The following is a 21,457-nucleotide window of genomic DNA, read 5'->3' on the forward strand; positions in this document are numbered from 1 at the left end:
CTCGAGCATACCACACTATACGACACTATACTCAATAACTCCTTAAGATCTATTTCTAGTGGGCACTAAGCATCAACACTTGGTGTTACTGCATGCTAATTAGTCAATTTTCTTGACGCCGTCCCCTGTGGTCGGGCGGGGGTGGTTCTGCCCCCCCCCCCCCCCCCCCCCCCCCCGTTGTCTGCTCGGTGGCGGTTGCGTCTTGGCCGCTCCCTGGGCCCCCTGTGGGGTGCGGTGTTGGGGTGCTTCCCCTGGTGCCCGGGGCGGTGCCGTCCCGGCGCGGTCCGCTGCTCCGTGCCCGGCGGCGCGGTTCGGGGTGGGTGGGCCTCCGGTGTGCCCCGTGGTTCCCTCTCCCCTCCCCCTTCCTCCCCCCCGTCGCCTCTCCCTCCTCGCCTCCTCCCGCCCATCCTCCTCTGCCTCCCGGTCCCTTTTCCCTTGTCGCCCTCCCTCCTCCTCTCCCCCCCCGCCTCCTGCCCTGCAGCCGCCCTTTCGCCTTCTTGTCGTCTTCTCCCCGCTTCCCCCGCCCCCCCCCCCCTTCCCTGTCTGCCCTGCGGCCCCTCCCCCTCCCTCTCCCTGGGCCTGGGGCTCCCTCCCCGGCCCGGGCGTCGGGCTCCGGGGGCCGGGCGAGGGTTTGGGGCCTGCCCCACTCCGGTATAACTCCTGGCGCCCCGGGCGGGCTCCGGTGGCCGGTGGGCTGTCCGGTAGCCCTGCTGCGCTGGCTGTCCGCCCATTGTGGTGCCGGGTGGATGAGGTGGGGGGCGGCAGGGGGTGGGGGTGCTGGGGGGCGGGCGTGCCACCTACACCCGCCGGGTTGGGTGAGGCCCCGCTGGTCGCTCCTCTTACTCACTTCACTAGCTTGCACTATACACTTTGTAAATATACACATAGGGCACACAACACATTTCTTGGTGGGGTGGGGAAGGGTGGAAACACCGTCTTCACCCTTCAACTCCCCTCCAATTTTAATGCACCTCACGTCCAAGGGGAGGGGTGAGTTGGGGCGGGGAGCCATCAGAGGGGATGGACTGCAGTGCCTGGCAGCGCTGTGGTCCCCCCCATTTGTGTCCCTGCCCCACCACTTTGTCCCTCCATTCCCTTTTTTAATGCACCACACATATACATATTCATTTTTTGGGGGGGGATACGGGTGTGTCGGAGTAGGGGAAATTTTTTCCCTCTGCTCCGACTCACCTGCTCCCAATTTTAATGCACCACACGCACACACTTGTATATACACTGGGTGGGGCCACATTCACGGTGTAAGGGTAGAGCTCGCCAGTCGGCGAGCTGGCGGACTCAGTAACAGGGTTAGGTGTCACTTGTACTCTGGCGTGACGACCGGGGCCTCTCCCCACCGGGCTCGGTGTTCTGGTGTTCCGCCTTCTCCCCTGGTGCTTCCTCCTCTGCTTCCCCCCTCCCGCCGCTGTGCAAATCTCGCGCGGCTGGAGGTGGGGTGGGCACATCTTCCCTCTCTGCGCTGCTGCCCGGTGCCGGTTTCCGGGGGGGGGGGTGGGGGGTTCTCGCGGGGGGCCGGGTTCGCGGGGGGGGGTGGCGGCCGTCGGGGGGGGGGCGGCTTGTTTGGGGGGGGGGTGGAGGTATGGGTGGGGGGGGGGTTGGGTGCTGGGGGTCGGGGTGTGTTCGGGGGTTTGGGGGTCGGGGGTGGTGGGGCCTGGGTCGTGGTGGATGGCGGGTTCGGGTGGGGTGCGGGGGGGTCGTGGGGGGATGGGGGCTGGGGACCGGTGGGGCGCTGTGGGGGCCCGCTGGGCCTCGTTCTGCGGCCTTGGGCTCGGGGGTGTGGGCCGGGGCTGGGGCGGGGGTGTTCCGGGTGTCTGGGTCGGCTCGCCGACCGGTGTCCGCTCGGGTGGCTTGGGGGTGGCCTTGGTGCTGCCGCGGCCTGGGGATTCCGGGGGGGGGGGGGGGGGGGGGGGGGGTGCTCGCTTTGCTGGACCGCGGTTGACGGCTTCTTTCTTTGGTGGTGGTCCTTATGCATGCCAGATCCGTCGCACCAGCATCTACTGAAACTCAACAGAAGTACCCTCTCCCTCCCACAGCCCCTTGAATCAGTTGGTGCTGGTGTCTGTGGTTCTCACTTTGCTTTATCTATCCTTCCCTCCTTCCTCTCTTTAGTTTTTCCTCAGGTCACTTGAGATTTTAATTTATTAGAAGTATGAGGTTTCTGGGGTTGGCATAAGACTCCGGTTTTGTAACCACGCAGGAGGGGTCTTGTTGGTGCTGGACTTCACTTTGATGGATTGGATGTACTGGTTTCTATTGATCTCACTCTGCCTTATCGATCCTTCCCTCCTTCCTCTCTTTAGTTTTTCCTCTGGGCTCTTGAGATCTCGCTAAATTTGCTGGAATTTAGAGGCTTCCGGGGTTGGCGTAAGACTTTGATTTTGTAATCATGGGGAAGGCAGGAAGTGTTTGGTCGGTGCTGGATGTCACTTTGATTTACCTTTCTTTTCTCTTTATTTCTTTTTTTTTCTGACCTTTTCTCTGGTCTCCTGACCATTTAAATCTCACGACTCTGGCAAGATTCTGAAGTACCTGGTTAAGGCGAAGGGTAATGGGATATTTATAAGGTTTTAGGTGAATGAATGAGTATAAATTTATACGTATTTGCACGCACGCTCACGCACGCACGCAAACGCACGCAAACGCACACACGCAAACGCACGCACGCACGCAAACGCACGCACGCAAACGCACGCAAACGCACGCACACATACACACACACAAAAAAAAAAAAAAAAAAAAAGAAAAGAGCAATGATGACAAGACGTTGAATCGGTAAGACTACCGAATGAACAATTCTGAGCAAAAAAAAAAAAAAAAAAAAAATATTAAAACATTCATTTAAAAACTGCATTTTTGTGTTGTCTTGTGTTCTCGTTGGCTAATATTTACATTTCTTTGATGATGGGAACATTTAAGTGTGATGAACATGCAAATAATTGAAATCAGGAAGGGCGGAATTTCACTTTCACCCCTCTATGTATAGGAAACACCACAATGATTACACAATTAAAATCGAGTTTTATTTGGGAGTGTTGCAATACCTCTCTTTGTTTACACTCTTTTTACACTTGCGAGCATGTGTCTATTTTATTTTCGATTTCCAGCCTTCTTCATCTTAACTTGTTAAAGCCTCAATGTGTTGCCACTGGAAACAGAAGAAAAGGTTCTTGCTGTGCTGTGTGACTGCTGTTTGGCACACATTGGATCTAACCTTGGTGCAAATTACAGTCTTTTTAGCATCAGTGAGAAAATAAGGTGGTTGCACAGGCTGGAAGAAATGAGAAAGAGAATGAAAAGAGACTTTGAGCAGGCTAGATCAGTGAAAGGGGCGGCCAAAAGATGACAGATGAGACCAAAGAGACATAAGGCCGTGTTCACACGCCGGCAGATCAGCCAGATACGATGTGTTGATCAAATCCGTTTTTCAACCTTCACTGTCTGCATTTGCAAGTTACAAAATCGGATTTGTTACATCTCAGCGTTCCATATTGGTCTATCTGCAATAGTTGCTGTGGTAATGACGCAAGGCGCTGGCCTGGCCCAACCCAACTCCTCACCACCACAAAGCTCTGCCACTGATGTTGATTGGTTCAGTTTGCAAACTTTATTGTATATGGATTAATGGGTTGCTCCCTCTACATTGTGGACTGGACTGTTGGGGTGAAAGTGAGGAAAGTGATCATTAAATAGCACCGCACCGGCCCCAAAAGTCGGTGGCTCACCGGGCATCTGCCCCGTCTGCCAGATGGCCAATCCAGTTCTTCAAGTCACTAGTTTGTGGCGATGTAGGTTGCTGATGTAGAACAGTAGAACGATGCAGTGACAAAACTTAAGGTGACCCAAAATGCACTTTTTCCAGTGTTGGTCCAAAGAGAATGAGGGAAGCGCCCCGTCTTTATTTAACAATACTGTGTTTCAACAACATTGAAAACTGGTGGCCACTGTTTTTGTTTAACGGCATTGTAAAATTTGCACAACTTACAAATTTATTCGAAGTTTTCCATTGTGCCTGTTTATTTTTATGGTGTTTTCCTGTCTGTGTTCATTTGGATCATTTGAATGGTATCTTATTTATTAGGGGTGTTAAAAAAATCGATTCGGAGATATATCGCGATACTACATCGCGCGATTCTCGAATCGATTCAATGAAAAAAAAGCGATTTTTTTTTTTTTTTTTTTTTTTTTTTTTTTTTTTTTTTTTAAGAGCTCAGAATTGTTCATTCGGTAGTCTTACCGATTCAACGTCTTATCATCATTGCCTTTTCTTTTTTTGTGTGTGTGTGTGAATCGATTTTTAAACTTCCATTTTTAATGGAAAAATATTCAACAAAACGTCTGACTTCGGGTTAGGATTCACACCTTGAGCATGGAAGAATGTTATATGAACGGAACATTAAGCCTTAATATTTTATTTTAATGCTGTTCAAACATGAAACAGATTACAACCTCTATAAGACTGAAATTTCAGATAAATAAATAATACATTTTCATATAAATCTTACACTCTACAAGCGTACTGATTAGTATTTTCTAAATTTGAATGAAAAAAAATCGCAACAATCGACTTATAAATTCATATCGGGATTAATCGGTATCGAATCGAATCGTGACCTGTGAATCGTGATACGAATCGAATCGTCAGGTACTAGGCAATTCACACCCCTATTATTTATATGGCGTTTTTCCACCGAACGAGGCCTTCAAAGCACTTTCCATTTTGATTACTGATTCACCTACTCATGACGTAGCATCAGTAGCATCTCGGGGGTAAGTATCTTGATAGGCCTACTGAACACACGACAACCTCAGAGTTGCCGCATGACCACTCTACCACTGAGCCATGCCGCCAGTATCTCTGTTGTTCTTTGATGTCATTCCATCAGAGAGTGAGTATATTTAGAAGTCATGCTTTCATTGTTATTGCTAAGCGTTAGCCTAGCACACCGTCGTACCACAAATAAAGAAATGTTGCATGCATGGAGTCCATTGTCATAGTTAGTAGTAGAGTAGTAGAATAGTTTGCTGTCATTGTTATCGCTATGTATCAAGCTAGCAAGCGTTAATTAGCACACGTAACACCCCAAATGTGGAAATGATGAGCGCAGACTAGATTTGTTTGACGATAACTGATGAAAACACGTGCAAAGACAGAACACAAAACTCTCAAAAATACATTTTCCTTCCCTTCAAGTTGATATATTTTCGCAGCTCAAACATGTAATCTGTAGGCATAAGAAAGATGCTAGAAGAAGCCTCTTCTTTACAAGGACTTTAAGTGTGTTTGCGTGAGCAGGTGTGTGTCATTGAATTTCCTGTGACCCTTTTACATGCATGCCATCCATCTTTTCATATGAAAGTGTTTGCTAGATGGTGGAGCACCAGGGCACCAACCCTTCTCAACGGTCGTCTTTGTCTCTCTCTGCATGGCACATCTGTCTGTAGCGTAATCACAGGAATGATGTCCTTTTTGCCTTACTGTGATCAAGGAGTAAATCTTGATATAACTGACGGCATATTCCTCTCCTGATTGCGTCTTTGTGTGACACACACAAATTCCATCCTATGCACACATAAGGATAAGGTGGATGGATTTGCGCCAACAAAGCTGAGCTCAAACTCAATTTCCTTACAGAAGAATAATTTATTCCAGGTTCTCAGCCTTGCCTGTTTGGCCTGAACATTGTCACAAACAGAGAAGATGATCACTTATGACCGCAGCCAACGGCGGCGCTATAAAATTGTACCTGGGATGGCGAAAGGGGGTGGCAGGTGCTTCAGTTGGGGGCCGAGGTTTGACTCTGACTTTTTTTTTTTTTAAGAGTCAACAAAAAGTTAAGAGTAGTAATGAATCGAATGATATTGTGTCTCATCAATTCTCCAGACACATTATTCTTGTTTATTAAACTTGTTACAGTGTATATTGTTTTAATATTATAACCGACTGGAATGACGCTCTGGCAAGCTGAGGGTTCCGCTATAACTACGGCCATACAGTAGTTGTAGTTTATCGTAACAGTGATTTTCCCATTTTTCAAAATATCGTTTAGTATAGCCAGGCAGTCGGTCTCGGTGTAAGCTAGGTAAAGTTACCCCTGCCTTGATGCCTCATTAAACCCCAAATACCAACTATAAAAATGTAGCTAACTACACTTCATTACATTACACTACATTACACAAGCTGCCACACTTGATAGACCACTTGAACATATGAAACAGAGAGTAACCACAAATAAATTATATCTTACCCTTGCCCTCTGTGGTCAAACTGGGATAGTAGCATGCACTTGACGTTTTTCCTTAAATTGGTGGCACAGATGAAAGATACCTTTTGGTAATTTTTTTTACTCATCTTAAGGTGGAAAATGTCAATTAAATCAAACTGTTTTGTCAAGTGACAACCACTTCCATAAATGAACCAGAAATTCCAGAAGGGAAAAGTAGTAATTCTACACAGTGGTACCTCTACTTACGAAATTAATTGGTTCTGGAAGAAAGTTCTTAAGTAGAAAAATTTGTAAGTAGAGACGCATTTTCTATGTAAATGCCCTAATCCGTTCCAAGCCTCCCAAATTTCAGACATAAATGTTTTATAAAGCATAAAAATGCATCAAAATATGTAACAAATACATGTTACAATTAGATTATTGCACAATACATGTTACAATTAGATTATTGCACAATAAACGAGAGTTGTGCATAATGTAAATAACAAAGAATAGTGTAAAGAATAAAAATGATGGTCATTTACCTTTTTAACTGCTGTCCTCATCGTTTTTTTGCCCTCTGGTTCATGTTCTCCTCCCTCAGAAGTTTTTTTTTTTTTTTTTTAAACAATCCTTCGTTAATGTCCAATGCAAACATCATCTTAGTGAGCAAACGCCCGACTGGTGAACACTTTTTCTGGGCGATTCTTTTAAACAAATTCTGAAACTTCATGGAAACTTCTGGTATGGCGAGGCATCTTTTTTTTAAAAAAAAAAAGGCCCGTCTCGTCGCAATTAAAAACTTACTGTGCTTTCATCAATCACCAATTGTTTGAATGTTTGCACAAATTCGTTGGACGTTAGTTCATACATTTACGAAAAACTATCGGAACACCTCATGGGCCGCGGGATGAATGATGAGGACGCTGTATAGACACCGATGTAGTATACGCTCATAGATACCTATGGTAGAGGTTCCTCTAAGCCAATGGGATGCCAGAAACATGCACAAACACCGATCTAGTATTTACGCTCATAGGTACCTATGGTAGGAAATAGCCATAGCCGAAAGTATGTAAAGGTAATGTATTTTTACCTTTCGTATCTAGAAATTTCTTTCGTAACAAGAGGCAATATTTTCCCGTTGAGGCGTTTCGTAACTCGAAAATTTCGTATGAAGAGACGTTCGTAAGTAGAGGTTCCACTGTATATATTTTTAAAACTGCATGTGCAGGACATGTCTGAGTCCACCAATGTGATTGTGTTAGTGATGGTCACGATACCACAAAACATGTCAAGAACAGTGCAAGGAGTAGGACCCAAATGCAAGACTCAAAGGCAAAAAGAACAATTCCGAAAATACACTTGTTTAATAAACAAGCAGGATTTGGTACACGTGTAGGCAAGTAGAGAAGACAATAGTATCCAAAACATGAGGCAAAAGGTAAGGGCTGTCATCAAAACAGGATCAAGGAGTCACTGACATGACACAAGGAATGTTGGAACGCGAGAGCAAGGTACAACTAGGGTTAATGAGGCACAGGTGAGGGAAGACATACTCGAGAGCAGTGGCGTACAAGACACGGGGGGGACAAAACCTAACATTGGATTTTAAGTTCTCATGTTAACTCAAAGTATACGACATCAGGTGAAGCCTGATGAAATTAGTGCACAATCAACTGGACTCTACTTTTGTTGTGAACCAGATGTGGAGAGGCTGAGGGTTTTTTTTTTTTTTTTTTTTTGGAGGAGCTTTTTGAGTTCTACATCTACATGTACTGCATGACCAAAATCTTTGAAATGGTTAAATTTCACTGTGGGCACCAGGAGCAACTCAAAGAGGATCAGAAGGTGTGGACATTGCCATTGTGTCACTGTAAACTCATCCCTGTTACCACCAATCTTATCAATAATGTAATGACATCTTTCTATTCCTCCTCATGCATTTTCAATTTCTAATTCCAAAGATGTGAGTTCTAATTGGTGTGCGTGTCTCAGGAATCCATCCGTCACTTGACACATATTCTTCAGAGAAAATTGCAGATAAAGAAATTGATTTACCTGGATTGACATTGGAGTCCTCGGGAGAAAGAATATGAAAGCACAGGGACAAATGAGAGGCAGAAGAGCTCACTCAAACAGAGCATTGGTACTGGCATCAGTATTATAATGTGCAAACAAACAGGCAAGGCAAGGCAGCTTTGTTTGTATAGCACATTTCATACACAAGGCAACTAAATGTGCCTTCCACAAGCAAAGACAACACCTACAAGCATGAACAAACACAACAGTTAATGACATTCAGAACAAAAAGCAGAGAAGTACTTGCAGCGTACAAAAATTACTAAAATAACAAAACACTGACAGAAAACTTTAAAAACATTTAAGAGAAAAGTAAAGAAATAAGAGTAGTTTTCTAAAATACAGACAGGGAAAAAATGTTTAGAAAATTCAAAGTTTTTCACCTGGATTTAAAAGCATTTACATTCATTGCTGGCTTCACTTCTGTTGGCAGCTTATTCCATTTGTGTCCAGCACAACAGCTAAATGAAGCTTCACCATTTTTACTTTGAACTCTGGCCTCCACTCATTGACCCAAGTCTGCAGATCTCAGAGCCCTACTGGGAAGAGCTGTGCGATACCAAATAAATACTGATAGGGATCCAGTGTAAAGCCTTTAGGACTGGAGTAATGTGTTATGATCTCTTTGTTTTGGTCAGAAACCGAGCTGCTGCGTTCTGAAGGAGCTGCAACTCTTTGATACTCTTTTGAGAGAGTCCAATCAGATGACCGTTACAGTAATCGCATCTACTGGAAATAAAAGCATGGATAAGCTTCTCTTGGTCTGCTTGGAGCATGCATCCTTCAGTCTGGATATGTTTTTTAGCTGGTAAAAAGACTGATGTGATATGATTGCTGAAAGTCAGGTCTGAGTCTATCAGCACCCCAAGATTTTATACTTGGTCTTTGGTTTCTAAAGACAGTGACTCAGCAGGTGTTTTTTAACAGCAATCCTCTTTTCTTTATTGCCAAAAACAATTACCTCCATTTTGTTTTGGTTTAGCTGAAGGAGATTTTGGTTCATCCAGTTTTTGCTCAACATAGTGAAACAATACTTTAAATTGAACTGCTGTCATTTGGGGACATTAATTAAAAGCATTTGAAAGGTAACATATACAGACTGAACAAAAGGGGTCCAAGTACTGACTTTTGAAGGACCCCAAATGTCATGGCCATTCGATCAGATTCAAAACTTCCAATGGTCACAAAGTAACATAAGCAGGATGCTTTCTAATGTTCAAAAGGAAGAGTTTCAGCACCAACACAGTCAATCAAGATCAGTACTTTAGAAAAAAATTCTTGCCACAAATACAAACAGAAATCACTGCAGCATGGAATACATTTTTAGTAAGCACATAAAAAAAATAGGTTAAAGAATATATACACTACAAACATGACAATAAGCCTTCCTTATAAAGCAAAGTCCATGTTTGTCTGTAATCACTGTTAGCTAGTAGCAGCACACTGAATGAATGGGCCACACTGTTGCTTCATAGCAAGAAGGTTACAGGTTTGAAACAATGCCAGCTTGGGCCTCTGTGTGCAGTTCGTGTGTTCTCCCTTGTGCTTGTGCGGCCTCCAAATACGCTTGTGCATGTTCATTCAAGTGTGAATTTGAGTATTAATGGCAGTTTTTCTTTGTGTCAGCCCTGTGGTTTCCTGTTGTTTTTTTTCCCATCCATCCATCCATCCATACGCATTAAACAACCACATGCACAGATACCCAAATTGCACTTTCTAATCTCCATAACACACATTATTTGTAAGAAAATATAACTAAGCCAATTTATCAAAGCATTAGATTAGGCTGTCCTTTTATGTTCATTATGAGTGACATCTCTGGAATTAGACAATAACTGTCTGTGAGAACCAACCAGTGCAAGTGCATGAGCTTGGTGAACCGCAAAGGGCTGTCAGTGATATATCACTGCAATCAGCGGCCATTAAAGGAACAAATACAGGTATACTGTATCTCCTATTCATCATCATGGCATGAGTCAAGTCCTGTCTCTGATTGGATCTGATTTCTTGACGACATTTCACTCCACCTCATCCGTTCATATCTCTGGTGATGCATGGATTTCTGCTCAATTTCCAAATGCGACAGTCCTGATTCTAACGACCTCCACATTTGTCTTGCCAATAATATAGCAGCCTCATCATTTAGTGACTGATAGTGACTGTATTTTCTCACCAAAGCTGACAGAAACCAGTTACGCTGGCCGTCTGGCTTGTCTGTGTCACAGCCTATCTGGCGGAGGCTCCAATATTTCTACTGATGAATCATCCATCAGGTTCCGCTTTGGCCACTTTCATAGTGTGGAGGGCACTTTGTATTTTCGGTGTGTACGTGTGTGTCCACGGAAAACAGCCACTTTTCCTTGGCAACTCCGTTCTGCTCTGAATCTCTCCAGACTGCTCATCTGCCAGTACCTCTTCACAGACACTTCTCCTACTCAAGCACAGATTTCGTAATCAGAACTTCTAACTTAATCGAGGGCAGCGGTCACCTTTTTTAAATCAAGATCTACTTTCGTGTTAGATGGAGAGTAACGAAAAAATTAAAACCCATGAAAAATGTAACGATAATTGCAAAACAATCTGACCATACACGTTTTAATTTACCTGCAAATTTGGAAACAAAATGAGAAATGTATTCACAAATACGCATGAATGCTCTCCAGTCTCATGACTATTTGGGTCAGAAGCAATATTATTAGCATCATTTCTGATAGAGACTCAAGCTCACACATCAGCAAGATATCAGTCAGACTGTTACTTCACTTTGATTGTATTATTTTCAAAACACCCATTGACTTTCACAGAACTGGAAAAGAAAAGAGGAAACTACAAGACCCCAAGAAAGGACAAGTTGTACAAAGAAATATAAACTTCAATTAGTAGAAGTGTAACTTGAAATCTGTAGAGGCCAGCTGGTACTGATGGTTGAGAGTGTAAACTCTAGCCCATGCACTTCAGAATGCTGACAGCTTTGTCCTCTGTGCCCTGACATGTTGCCAGAGTATTAGATCAGTCTGGAGAGACACTGAGAGAACCAAAACCAAATATGATGGTTACAGGGAGCCAACCATGAGACTGGTTAGAGGAATAATCAAAAACAAAAGACATTCAATCACCAGCAAGTGAGACAAATGTAATAATGTTAAATTAATTATTTCTATACACAGTGTCAAGCAACAGTTAAAATGGCGATGATGCTAATACTGAGATAATGATTACATATTGAGCACAACTTGTGTCAATGGTTTGTCTGTATTTTCAAGGTTATGTTTTCATTTTAAGCATAAATCCCTGTTTCTTTTTTCCGAAAGCTTACAGACTTCACCTCAGCCTTATAAGGTTAAGTTTTTCATATTGGTTTTGTCGTAGTTTAACACACAATTGTCATGACTAGGGTCATGCAGGGGTAATGTTTGGGTCTTGACTCATGACTGGGTCACACCAGGGTTATGTTTGGGTCATGACCGTGAGGTCATGTGTCTGTTAAATACTGATGTAACAAGTGTCTGTTTTGAACTGATGTAACCAGCATCTAGTTTCAACTGGTTTTAGGCTATGTGATGCTATGTGATGTCAGGAGCTATGTGATGTCAAGAATCTTTAATCTCTTTACTGGGTCAACAGCCAACCAGATGTTTCTATGTCAGTGCTGTTACCCACATGTCTAGCCACAATCAATGAGATAGATTCACTGACTATTTCAGCCAAACTGAGAAGTGTGTGTTTTTGTCGGATTATTACCTCGGTTCCTCTGTGCCTCTCCACAGGGCAAAGGGGCTTAGCGTCTCGTGATTCTCGATGCATTCTCATTGTTTCTCGTCTAGTTAAGTTTGTTCTACGCCCTCGATGTTATGCGAATAAAGAGCTAAATCTTATTTGTGTCTGCGCTTTTGGGATCCAACCTCAGAACAATGGTTTGTGATATCTACAAGTTCCTATATTATGCTCATTGAGTTAAAATAATATTAACATATTCTTAGCTTATCAGTTCATCTTTGACATACAGTAGCTATCAATGGCAGTCACTGAGTTTTAATCAATGTATTTTGAGTTTGCATATAGCTAAGTTACACACATTGTCGGTTGATCGTAGTCTAATGCCATAAAGTGGTAAAAGCAATTGTTAAATTGTAGAAGTTGAGACTCTGGGTGATCTAGAGGAAGACTTGGAGCACACCCAATTATTCCTGGCCTCTTCCAAAATATTTCTTATGGTGATGCTGTCCCAAGTTTTAGATCCAATGTTACTTCAGATGGGTGGATGCATGAAATTCTCGTGAATTTGGGATGTTTAATCAAACAAAACATGGCTTAAATGTTGTTACTGGCTTCCCTCAAATTATCAGAGTGATAGATTTATTTTCTGGAACTAAGTAATATGTTTGCATGCATCTTCCACTAACTCTTCCATTTCCATCACCTCAAACTCCATTTTGTGTTTGGGATTGTCTCCCAATTTTCCATGGTGAAAACCATCAGCTCTACCAAAAGCACAAAACCCTCGTTCAAATATGGCATTCTACACCTCTTTTACACCTGATGCCAACCGTGTGCGCAATATTTTATAGTGAGTAAGCATGCCACTTCTCACCCGCTATTTGGAACTTGTAAAAGATCACACTGTTGGTGGATCATATGCGACACACCTCAGTCAATTTAGCTTTAGGACAGCATTGATTAGCATATTGGGTAATGAATGAATGTGTCAGGAACCTTCTGCATTGATCATATTGGGCTCTGGTACTGCTTATTTTAATGTTTAGGCTTTATGTCCGTTCAAAAATGATGTGCTTTATCTCATCGTGCCATTTCACATTGCCACGGTCTTAGAAGATACGAGACGTTTTTGTGGCCACGGCGGGAAGAATGAGCATGGATGAATCTGTCAATTTCACGTTTAAATCTTTTATTTTTGATATCCATGTTAAAAGAGAGCACCATTAATTTTCTGTCTTTCACTCACTTGTGCCTAAATCTGTTTCTCTCCATCTCACAAACACTCGCCTGTCTCCTTTCCATCTTTACTGCACCCTTTTCTCCCTGCATTGCAAGCTTCTCTTTCATAACTCATTTCTCAACATCACCATTTTTGTATTGTTGTGATGTTTCAGCAGATTTGACTGGCTCAGTAGCGTCACGTGGGATGGCTTAACTTGCAAGCAATGTGTCAATGTGTTTCTTTGTCATAAACTGTAAAAAAAAAAAAAAAAACTAATATTACATAATTTTACCTTTTATTTTACAGTTTGTTTCTGTGTTTTATAAATATTTAATTTATGAAAATAACTTCTGATTTTACATGTCAAATGTAAAATAACATGAAATCACTGTAACTGTAAAAACACACAATATTTAATTTTTGTCTGTTATTTAATAGAATAAAATGTCAAATTCCACTTTTAAACCCCTAACAAAAATGAAAAAAAAAAATAGATTTACTGAGAAATTAACATTAAAAATATTCACAATTTTACCATAATTTCTTTGAGAAAGTAGGAGAAAATATTTTTCTGTTATTTCACAGTATTTTTCTGGTGCCCCAGCTGCTAGAAATTACCATTTTTATTTTGTATTTTTTTAAACATTTTGTTTTTGTTTTCTATTTTCTTTACAGTGTACAGTACATGTGGGAAGAAACCAGTCAGTCTCGAAGCACTAGTTTAAACAATTTGATATTGTCACGCCGCCACCGGTGTGACGGCCCATGCTTTTATTTTGGTATCCATGTTTCCTGTCTCATCCTGAAAATCTAAACTCTCCTCTCACCCCAGGTCACTTGCCCTTCCTGCCGCTCCCTAATTACCGGTCCCCGCCCATGATTATCACCACCTGCCACCAATCAAGCCAAACAATAAAAGCCACCTGCATTCTCCCCTCCGTTGCCGAAGTGTCACAGTCAGTGCATGGAAGCGTCCCACAGTCCTTATGTCCTCATTCATGTTGCCAAGTGTTTTTGCCTTGTTTTTGTGCCTTTTCCTCCCCAGTGGAGCGCCTTTTGTTACGCCTTTTGCCTTGTGCCCTTTTTCCTCCCTAGCGGAGCGCTTTTCGTTGTCCCCAGTACCTTTTGCCTGTTTTTTCCTCCCTAGTGGAGGGCTTTTTGTTCTCCACTTTTTTGCTTCCCTGTTCTCCTCTCAGCTTGAGAGGAGACGCTTGTTGGCCGGAAATAAACCTGCTGCCTTGGTGGCTTACCTTACGCCTGCGTCTGAGTCCTACCTTACCTCGTCGTGTCAGATATTAGATAGAGGTTGCTATGTAAAGGTCTATTACACTAGTATAATAAATGCAATTGCGTTGATAAATGCAAGTATAAATTCTCTGTTTCTGTGTATTGTAAAGCATTGAAATCCTAATAAAACTGAATTAACATCTGTTTTTGTAGTTTTACAAAGCTATAGGTCATCAAAAATGCTTCAAATTCACACCACTTTTTTACACAGCCAATGATGTGTTGTATGAATATCAAGCATTGTGCTGCATACAGTATATAACCACATCCTCTAACTGCAAGTAATACATAGGCACACACACACTGACACACCCAAATACTTACAGTATATAGACGCAATTACAACCAAAAGAGGAACTGTTTATGATTGCACAGCAGTTGCATGCAATTTATGCTTATTGTCCACCTCCATAAATCACTGCTTACCTTCACATGTATTTGAACGTTGATCATGTATGACACTGATTATACTGCCATCTGCATCCACGTGTTATGTCAGGCATCCACACCACATAATAGTTAACTAGGAAAGAAGCAGATATAACTATGTTAATCCTTAAATGTCAATCTTGTCATTGTTTTTTTTTCATTTCATTTATATGAATGTTTATAGTTAGATACTTCACACAAACGTTTCATTGCATACATTTTTGATGAAATAGACAAAAGATGACCTTTGCCTTTACAGTGTTTACTTTCAGAGTTTATTTGAATTACACACATGACATTTCGGTATTAATCCAACAACTGTCATTTTCAAATGAACTATTCATAAATATTGGTGAATAGATTACGAGCAGTCAACACTCCCCCTTTTCCATTGCTCATATTCAGACTCGTCAAAATGAATTTCGCAAGTATTCTCCAGCTTGTATTGCTCTTTTTGTGTTGTGGATTTGAACAAAAAAAAGATCAAGTTGACGACAGGAGAAAGTGAGCTCTTTATTTGTGTGTGTGCGTATCTTGGGAATAAAGCAGTTACTCAGCAGCAGTTGTGAAGGTCACTTTAGCCAGCCTGCGTGCAGCTGGGCCAAGCACTTTCTCTCCAAGTGTGCCTGTGTGCAAATGCATGCCGCCGTCCGAGTAGGGTGACATGGCGTTATGTTTATGTGGTGTGCATTCAGATCCGCAAACAGAGGTGACGTTTGCAGACTGGCATCTGTTTGTTTGGGAGACATTTGAGAGACTGTGAAGTGCCAGGGGAGGGTTACTATATGCGAGTGTACAGTGGACACTTAAATTGGCCCCATGTGCATTTCTGAAATGGGTATTCTGTTTCAAGTTGTGCTGTGACTGACTCATTGTGACACTGGTCTAAAACATAAAAAGCAGCATTACGGTGTAGTATACATAGGGCCATATTCACTAAAGGCTTGTGTCGCTTTTTCACGGTGCTAACCGGTAAAAATGGAGCAATACGGGAGCGCCTAATTCACTAAACACGCGCAGATGGGGAAATCCGTCACTAAGGGCGCTGCCAACCAGATTGCACCACGGTGCGCCAGTGTTATTTGCGCGTATGTAAATTAGGTAATTTGCATATATTTGATGCAAAATATGCCCAGCCCAATGCAAATGAGACTCATTAATATACAGCATCTAATTCACTAACGGCAGCGCAAATAGCCACACGGAGTTTGCGAGATGCAAATAACGTTTGAAAGCATGTATTAACCTGCCGCAACTTCGCTCCCGGGATCATGACAGCAGTGCATGCCATTTGCGGCACAACATGCATGGCAGCGGGAGAGGGAGAGAGAGAGAGAGAGAGAGAGAGAGAGAGAGAGAGAGAGAGAGAGAGAGAGAGAGAGAGAGCGAGAGAGAGAGAGAGGGTGCACTATTACTCCAGTAGTCATACATATCTGTGCTCAACAAGATCAGTGTGCTTACGTCATTCAAGTCGCTAGCTGAAAACATGATGCTAGCCAGATGCTAGTCGAGACGAACGAGTGTTTACAGCCATAGTTCTTTGAGTTAAGAAAATGAAATGAAAACGCTACGACGCTGTCCTGGCGTTTCAAAAAAGATTGTCAGACTTTGAGGTGTATTCGCAGGCTGACACAGCACGGACGTAAAAAATAACATGATGGACTGCTCATGCCAAGCGAGAAGTGAAGCCGGCGGCGGCCATCTTGCGTTGCCACACCTACAGTAAATTGAATACGTTTACTTTTCGCTATGTCCTTAGTTTTCACTTTAATTTCTTCCTCTACGGTGAAAATAATAATCAGGGGGAAAAATGTTTTTATAATACACTTCAGTGCAAAATTAAAATGTATCCGATAAATCGATGGAACAATCAACAGATGAATCAATTCTAAAAAATGCACTAATGCCTTCCTGACAGCACTAATGCAGTGTGTCAGGATATCATAGCTGATGAGACTTCACTTTTTTGTCTTTTTGTTTCACTTATTCGTAAATGGTGTTTTGAGAAAAAAAGAAGAAGTAACCGTCCAGTCATATATTTTATTCCAGCAACTTTTCTACTTCCCATTTTTGTTCCCATGTGGCCTGATCAGATACTCAGCCAGTAAAGGGCCAGCTTTTTGTGAACAGCTTTTTTTTATTTGGGGATACTTGTGCATTTCAGTCACACTTTTGTACTTTAGTCCTGACAAGAAGGAGCATCGAGTGACAATGTAGACTGCTATGTAAGTTTCTCACGCTCGCCACCAGCCAGCTTCACGCTGTCTGGATTTTTTCAGAAAATGGATGGATGGATAACTTGTTTACTTGTGAGTTAAGCAATAACTTAATAATGGATTGTATTTATGGTCTTAAAATCAATTCAGTTTCATTGGACAAAATGTGTTTGAATGTACAACAAACTGCATGTCAGCCATCGTCATGAATCACATTTTCAATGTTTCAGGCTCCATTGTTTTTCCTCAGTCAGTGGCGTTATAGAATGTATGCCTGGCGTGTCGTCGTCATTACACAGCCGCATGCTTTCTAGACATGTGGAAGCTTTTTATAGCTCCAAGGGAATGCGGTTACCCAGAAAACACACTAAATAAAGTCTACCAACAAATAGGACGACCAACAAAGCTGGCTGCTGACTGGTTAAACCTGATTTGAAGAACGTGTGCTGAAACAGACTTCCCGATTACAAACTGCAAGAAAAACGTGGTGAAAGGTTGTCCATTAAAATGCACTTCTGGAATTCATCTTTATTTTTAATTGACATTTAGCTTTTCACACAATTACTTGTAAGTTTCCAGAGACAATCTGCCTGCTTATTTGCATAAAGTAGCCTTTGTTTCCGTAATATGCAAATAGGGTGTGATGACTTGCCAGCACGGTGCACCTGCAGTGAATTTCTCAGCTTGCTATATTAATAATAGGAAGCTTGGAAATAAATTGCTATTGTGGAAACATTCTTACCAAGAACAAAACTATATATTGGATGCCAACATGCAGAGTCATCGTAAGTTTCTTACACAATAATTCTACAAAAATGAAAAATAAAAATCACATAACTGATTTCACAATGTCCACCAAAATTATGTTTATATAACTTTTGGTAAAAGAGTCCAGTCCTAATCTGCTCCTTTATTTTTTAGGACAACAATAGTGGATGTTTATTGAAGCTCCGTGCTGCACCTGAACGTGTCTCACAGGAACACTGTCATGTGTGTGTGTGTTTGTGGGGGGTTTGACTGTAAGAAAGAGGAGGAGGGGTTGTAGAAGTGTTGATGAAGGTGTCTCATTCCCCCGCCTGATGACGCACTATCGGACCCTAGTGAAATGTCCCAGTTGGTAGTCATGTGAGATAGGGAGTGTGTTTTTTCTATTTGTTTTTTTACAGGTGGTCCCAAGGGTGTGCTTGCTGTTGCAGTTGAGGCGTGTGCATGTTTGCGCATGTTTAAGGCCCAAATGAATTTCCGATATAAGGCCAGGGTTACAGTGTTAATTACACACTTTTTTTTTTTTTTTTTGCGAAGTGAATTCAAATGTGCAACAAACAAAAGTTATTTTTTTAATCTTTTGGATCCTTAAAGGCAAATTTGTGCCAGCTGTTGCCATGGCGCTGATACAACACAGGATAAGCAATGCAGCGGGAAATAAATGTGACCTTGTATTTGTCACATTTGTTTCCTGGGCTCCATCAATTGCATTCCCTGGCCACTGTCACATAATCACTGAAGCATCTCAGCTCTTTATTGTATGTCAAATGAGTGAGGCAATCAGTTTAAGTCACAAAAAAAAAAATCTCATCATTATCACTTCTGCTCTCCTCACCAGCCATCAGATGTGCAACTTGATTCATTGAGTATATATAATTTTTCTTTTTTTTTATATGGCCAGTATAGTTTTATGTGAATGTGCTTCCCTATTTAGTCTTTCATAACGCCCATATATGAAGCAGCAGTCTTTACCTTGAAATGAAAGTGTATTTTATGTTAGACCAAATATAAAATATATTTATACATAACTGATTCCATTTATTTTCATGCCGGATTTAAAAAAAATGTTTCAGTGGTTTCTAGATAAACCAGTATGTCAACTGCACACATATTAATTTTTAATGGCGATGATGTGACAACAGAGGCACCAAAACAAAAAAAACAAAAAAAGAGTAGACCTCCAGCATGATGGCCGCTGCCTTCTACAAAGATATATGACGTTGTGAGAAAACTATTTTAGTAAATGAGCTGGGATGTATACAGACTTACAACATAGCTAGTTGCTTCTCTATTAGTGTCCCTCAATAGAGGGAGCTTTAGGTTGCTTCCTAATTGGCTATTGCCCCATTTCATCACAACCAATGAAGCCTTTGGCTTGGCTAAACTTGCTGTTGACCACACTCAAAGGTTTGCAATCATAAATATTGAACAGGTTTATTATTAATAATTGTTGGCCCAGACCAATTTCTGAACAGACTAGGAAAGAAGAAATCCATTTTAACACACCCCACACCACAGGGTCATCACAAAGATGTGTGTATATATATATATATATATATATATATATATATATATATATATATATATATATATATATATATATATATATATATATATATAAACATATATGAATACAGTGACCATGTGTTTCAGAAAACAGATGTTTGAAAATGGATGTATGATTGCGATCAATAAACTTGTCACATGATAGTATAGTTTTTGGAGTAATTTCCTTTGCGTCTGTATGACTTCCTGTTTCTGACAGGCCCTGATGGATGGATGGATGGTTCAAAATGGAGGAATTTTTATTAGTTCAGAAACAAGTAATCTAAAAGAGATGGAGGGAAGGAATATTATTAGCAAACTGATAGGAAAAATGAATAACAGTTTAGTTGGTGAATGAATGAATTCTGTCTCTTCATGTTGTTGTTTTTTTTAAGTACGTTTGTTTGGTAAGATAGCATTTCAGTTTTGATGTCCTTAGCAACACCACAGCATGCAATAGGCTGATAAGCTTGCACATACTGTGGCTTCACACGGTGGGGACGGCACCATTTATTCCTTAGATTTTCACAAGGAACATACAGCACAAAATGTACTTTACAAACAGGCACATGATGGTTCAATGTTCAGACTATGGTGGGACTACATGTGGTAAATATCATGTCCTCTGGAATGAAAGAAACACATAAAAAGTAGTGTATTTGCGCATCCACAGAACAAGGGACACTACAAAAAAAAATGCCAGCAAAAAGGTAGAAGAGTGCAGGCAGAGATGGAAGGGAAGTCCTCCGTTAAGAGGGAGGAGAAGTGGGCGGTACTTGCTCCAACTGCAGCCAATCAGAGAAACGGGACAGGGCTTAGAGGACAGCATGTAGGGAGCAAAGCAGCAGCAGTCACAGAGGGAGAGGAAGGAGAGTATGCTAGTGAATGAGGGAGAAGAGAGGAGTCAGAGGAAGGCAGAGAGATGCAAAGCTACAGAGTCTGTCAGGCTGTCTGCTGCAAAACTCTTCATTCCCGCATTAAACAACACATTGTGTTCTGGAAGACCAACGCATTGATGCATTGCAGGAGCTGGGGATGCAGATAGTTCACCTTGGATTGAAATTTAGGGCCAACAGTACCAATTTGGACCTTTTGGGATTACTACCAACTAATTAACCTTCCTCAAAGACCAGCATTGGATCTGACAGCTGTGCGAACCAAAAGTAGACAGTCTTCGTTGTCTCGCACAAACTTAGCATATGTCTCTGAAAAAGACATTCTTTAAGATTTAAGGTGGTGACTTTTACAGCTCACACTGGAACCCCAAAAGCCCACGACCAAGCCGACCCATTCACCGAGGAGTCCTGGAGCCAACGTGACCTTGGAGCAATTGTCACCTGAATCCACTCTGGAGGCTCCCAGCATGTCTCAGTCCAGAGGACGCTTGCACAGTAAAAAAGCCGGCATTCGGGCTGCAGTGATCCTGATTGGACTACTGCACAAGTCTCGTAAAGCCAAGGAGAAGGAGAAGGAGAAAGAAGAGAGTGAAGGGTGGGTGAAGTTCATTGTCTGATCAGGCTGGAAAGCAGTGCAGGTAGTTTATACGAGCGTACGAGACAGTACGGCTTTGTTGGCTGTCTGCCAAAATAGGAACACACACCCCTACACGCACACGCCAGTCCAGCATGGGGCATGCTTGTGAAGGAAAGTTTACTGGTTACAATTTATGTCTAGTCATCTTTGTATGTTGCGTTTGGTGGAGTGGATTTATATTTACAGCTTTATTATAGGTCCTCTTTTTACTGGAGTATGCTCTCATGTAGTTTGCGCATGTGTGTGCGTGTGTGTATCCAGTCCACACTTGATTGCATTTGGGTCAGTGGAAATGAAAATAGGGAAAAAGATGGAGAGGAACAGCAGCACCAGAGTTAAGAGTGAACAAAGGTCCATTCTGAGTGGTTTTGAAGAGCAAACATTCAGCCCAGTACGCTGAGTGAACGGAACAAAGACATTAGCTAAGCTGTAAAAGAGGA

At 42.1% G+C, this 21,457-nt stretch overlaps 1 protein-coding gene across 6 annotated transcripts in view; it reads left to right on the forward strand.

Annotated features, from left to right (window-relative positions):
- LOC144033045 (rap1 GTPase-activating protein 2-like) overlaps window positions 1–21,457 on the forward strand; it is a 149,482-nt gene that overhangs the window by 87,834 nt on the left and 40,191 nt on the right. For 2 of the 6 annotated variants that reach the window (XM_077540751.1, XM_077540752.1), the window contains exon 1: window positions 20,333–20,975. The exons of the other annotated variants lie outside the window; for them this stretch is intronic. In XM_077540751.1, the coding sequence (XP_077396877.1) occupies window positions 20,848–20,975 (128 nt within the window). In that variant the 5' untranslated portion in view covers window positions 20,333–20,847. Of the gene's footprint in view, window positions 1–20,332; window positions 20,976–21,457 lie in introns of those variants that run through there. 6 annotated transcript variants of the gene reach the window in all.

Source organism: Festucalex cinctus, chromosome 13 (genome assembly GCF_051991245.1).
Source record: "Festucalex cinctus isolate MCC-2025b chromosome 13, RoL_Fcin_1.0, whole genome shotgun sequence".
Lineage (NCBI taxonomy): Eukaryota > Metazoa > Chordata > Actinopteri > Syngnathiformes > Syngnathidae > Festucalex > Festucalex cinctus.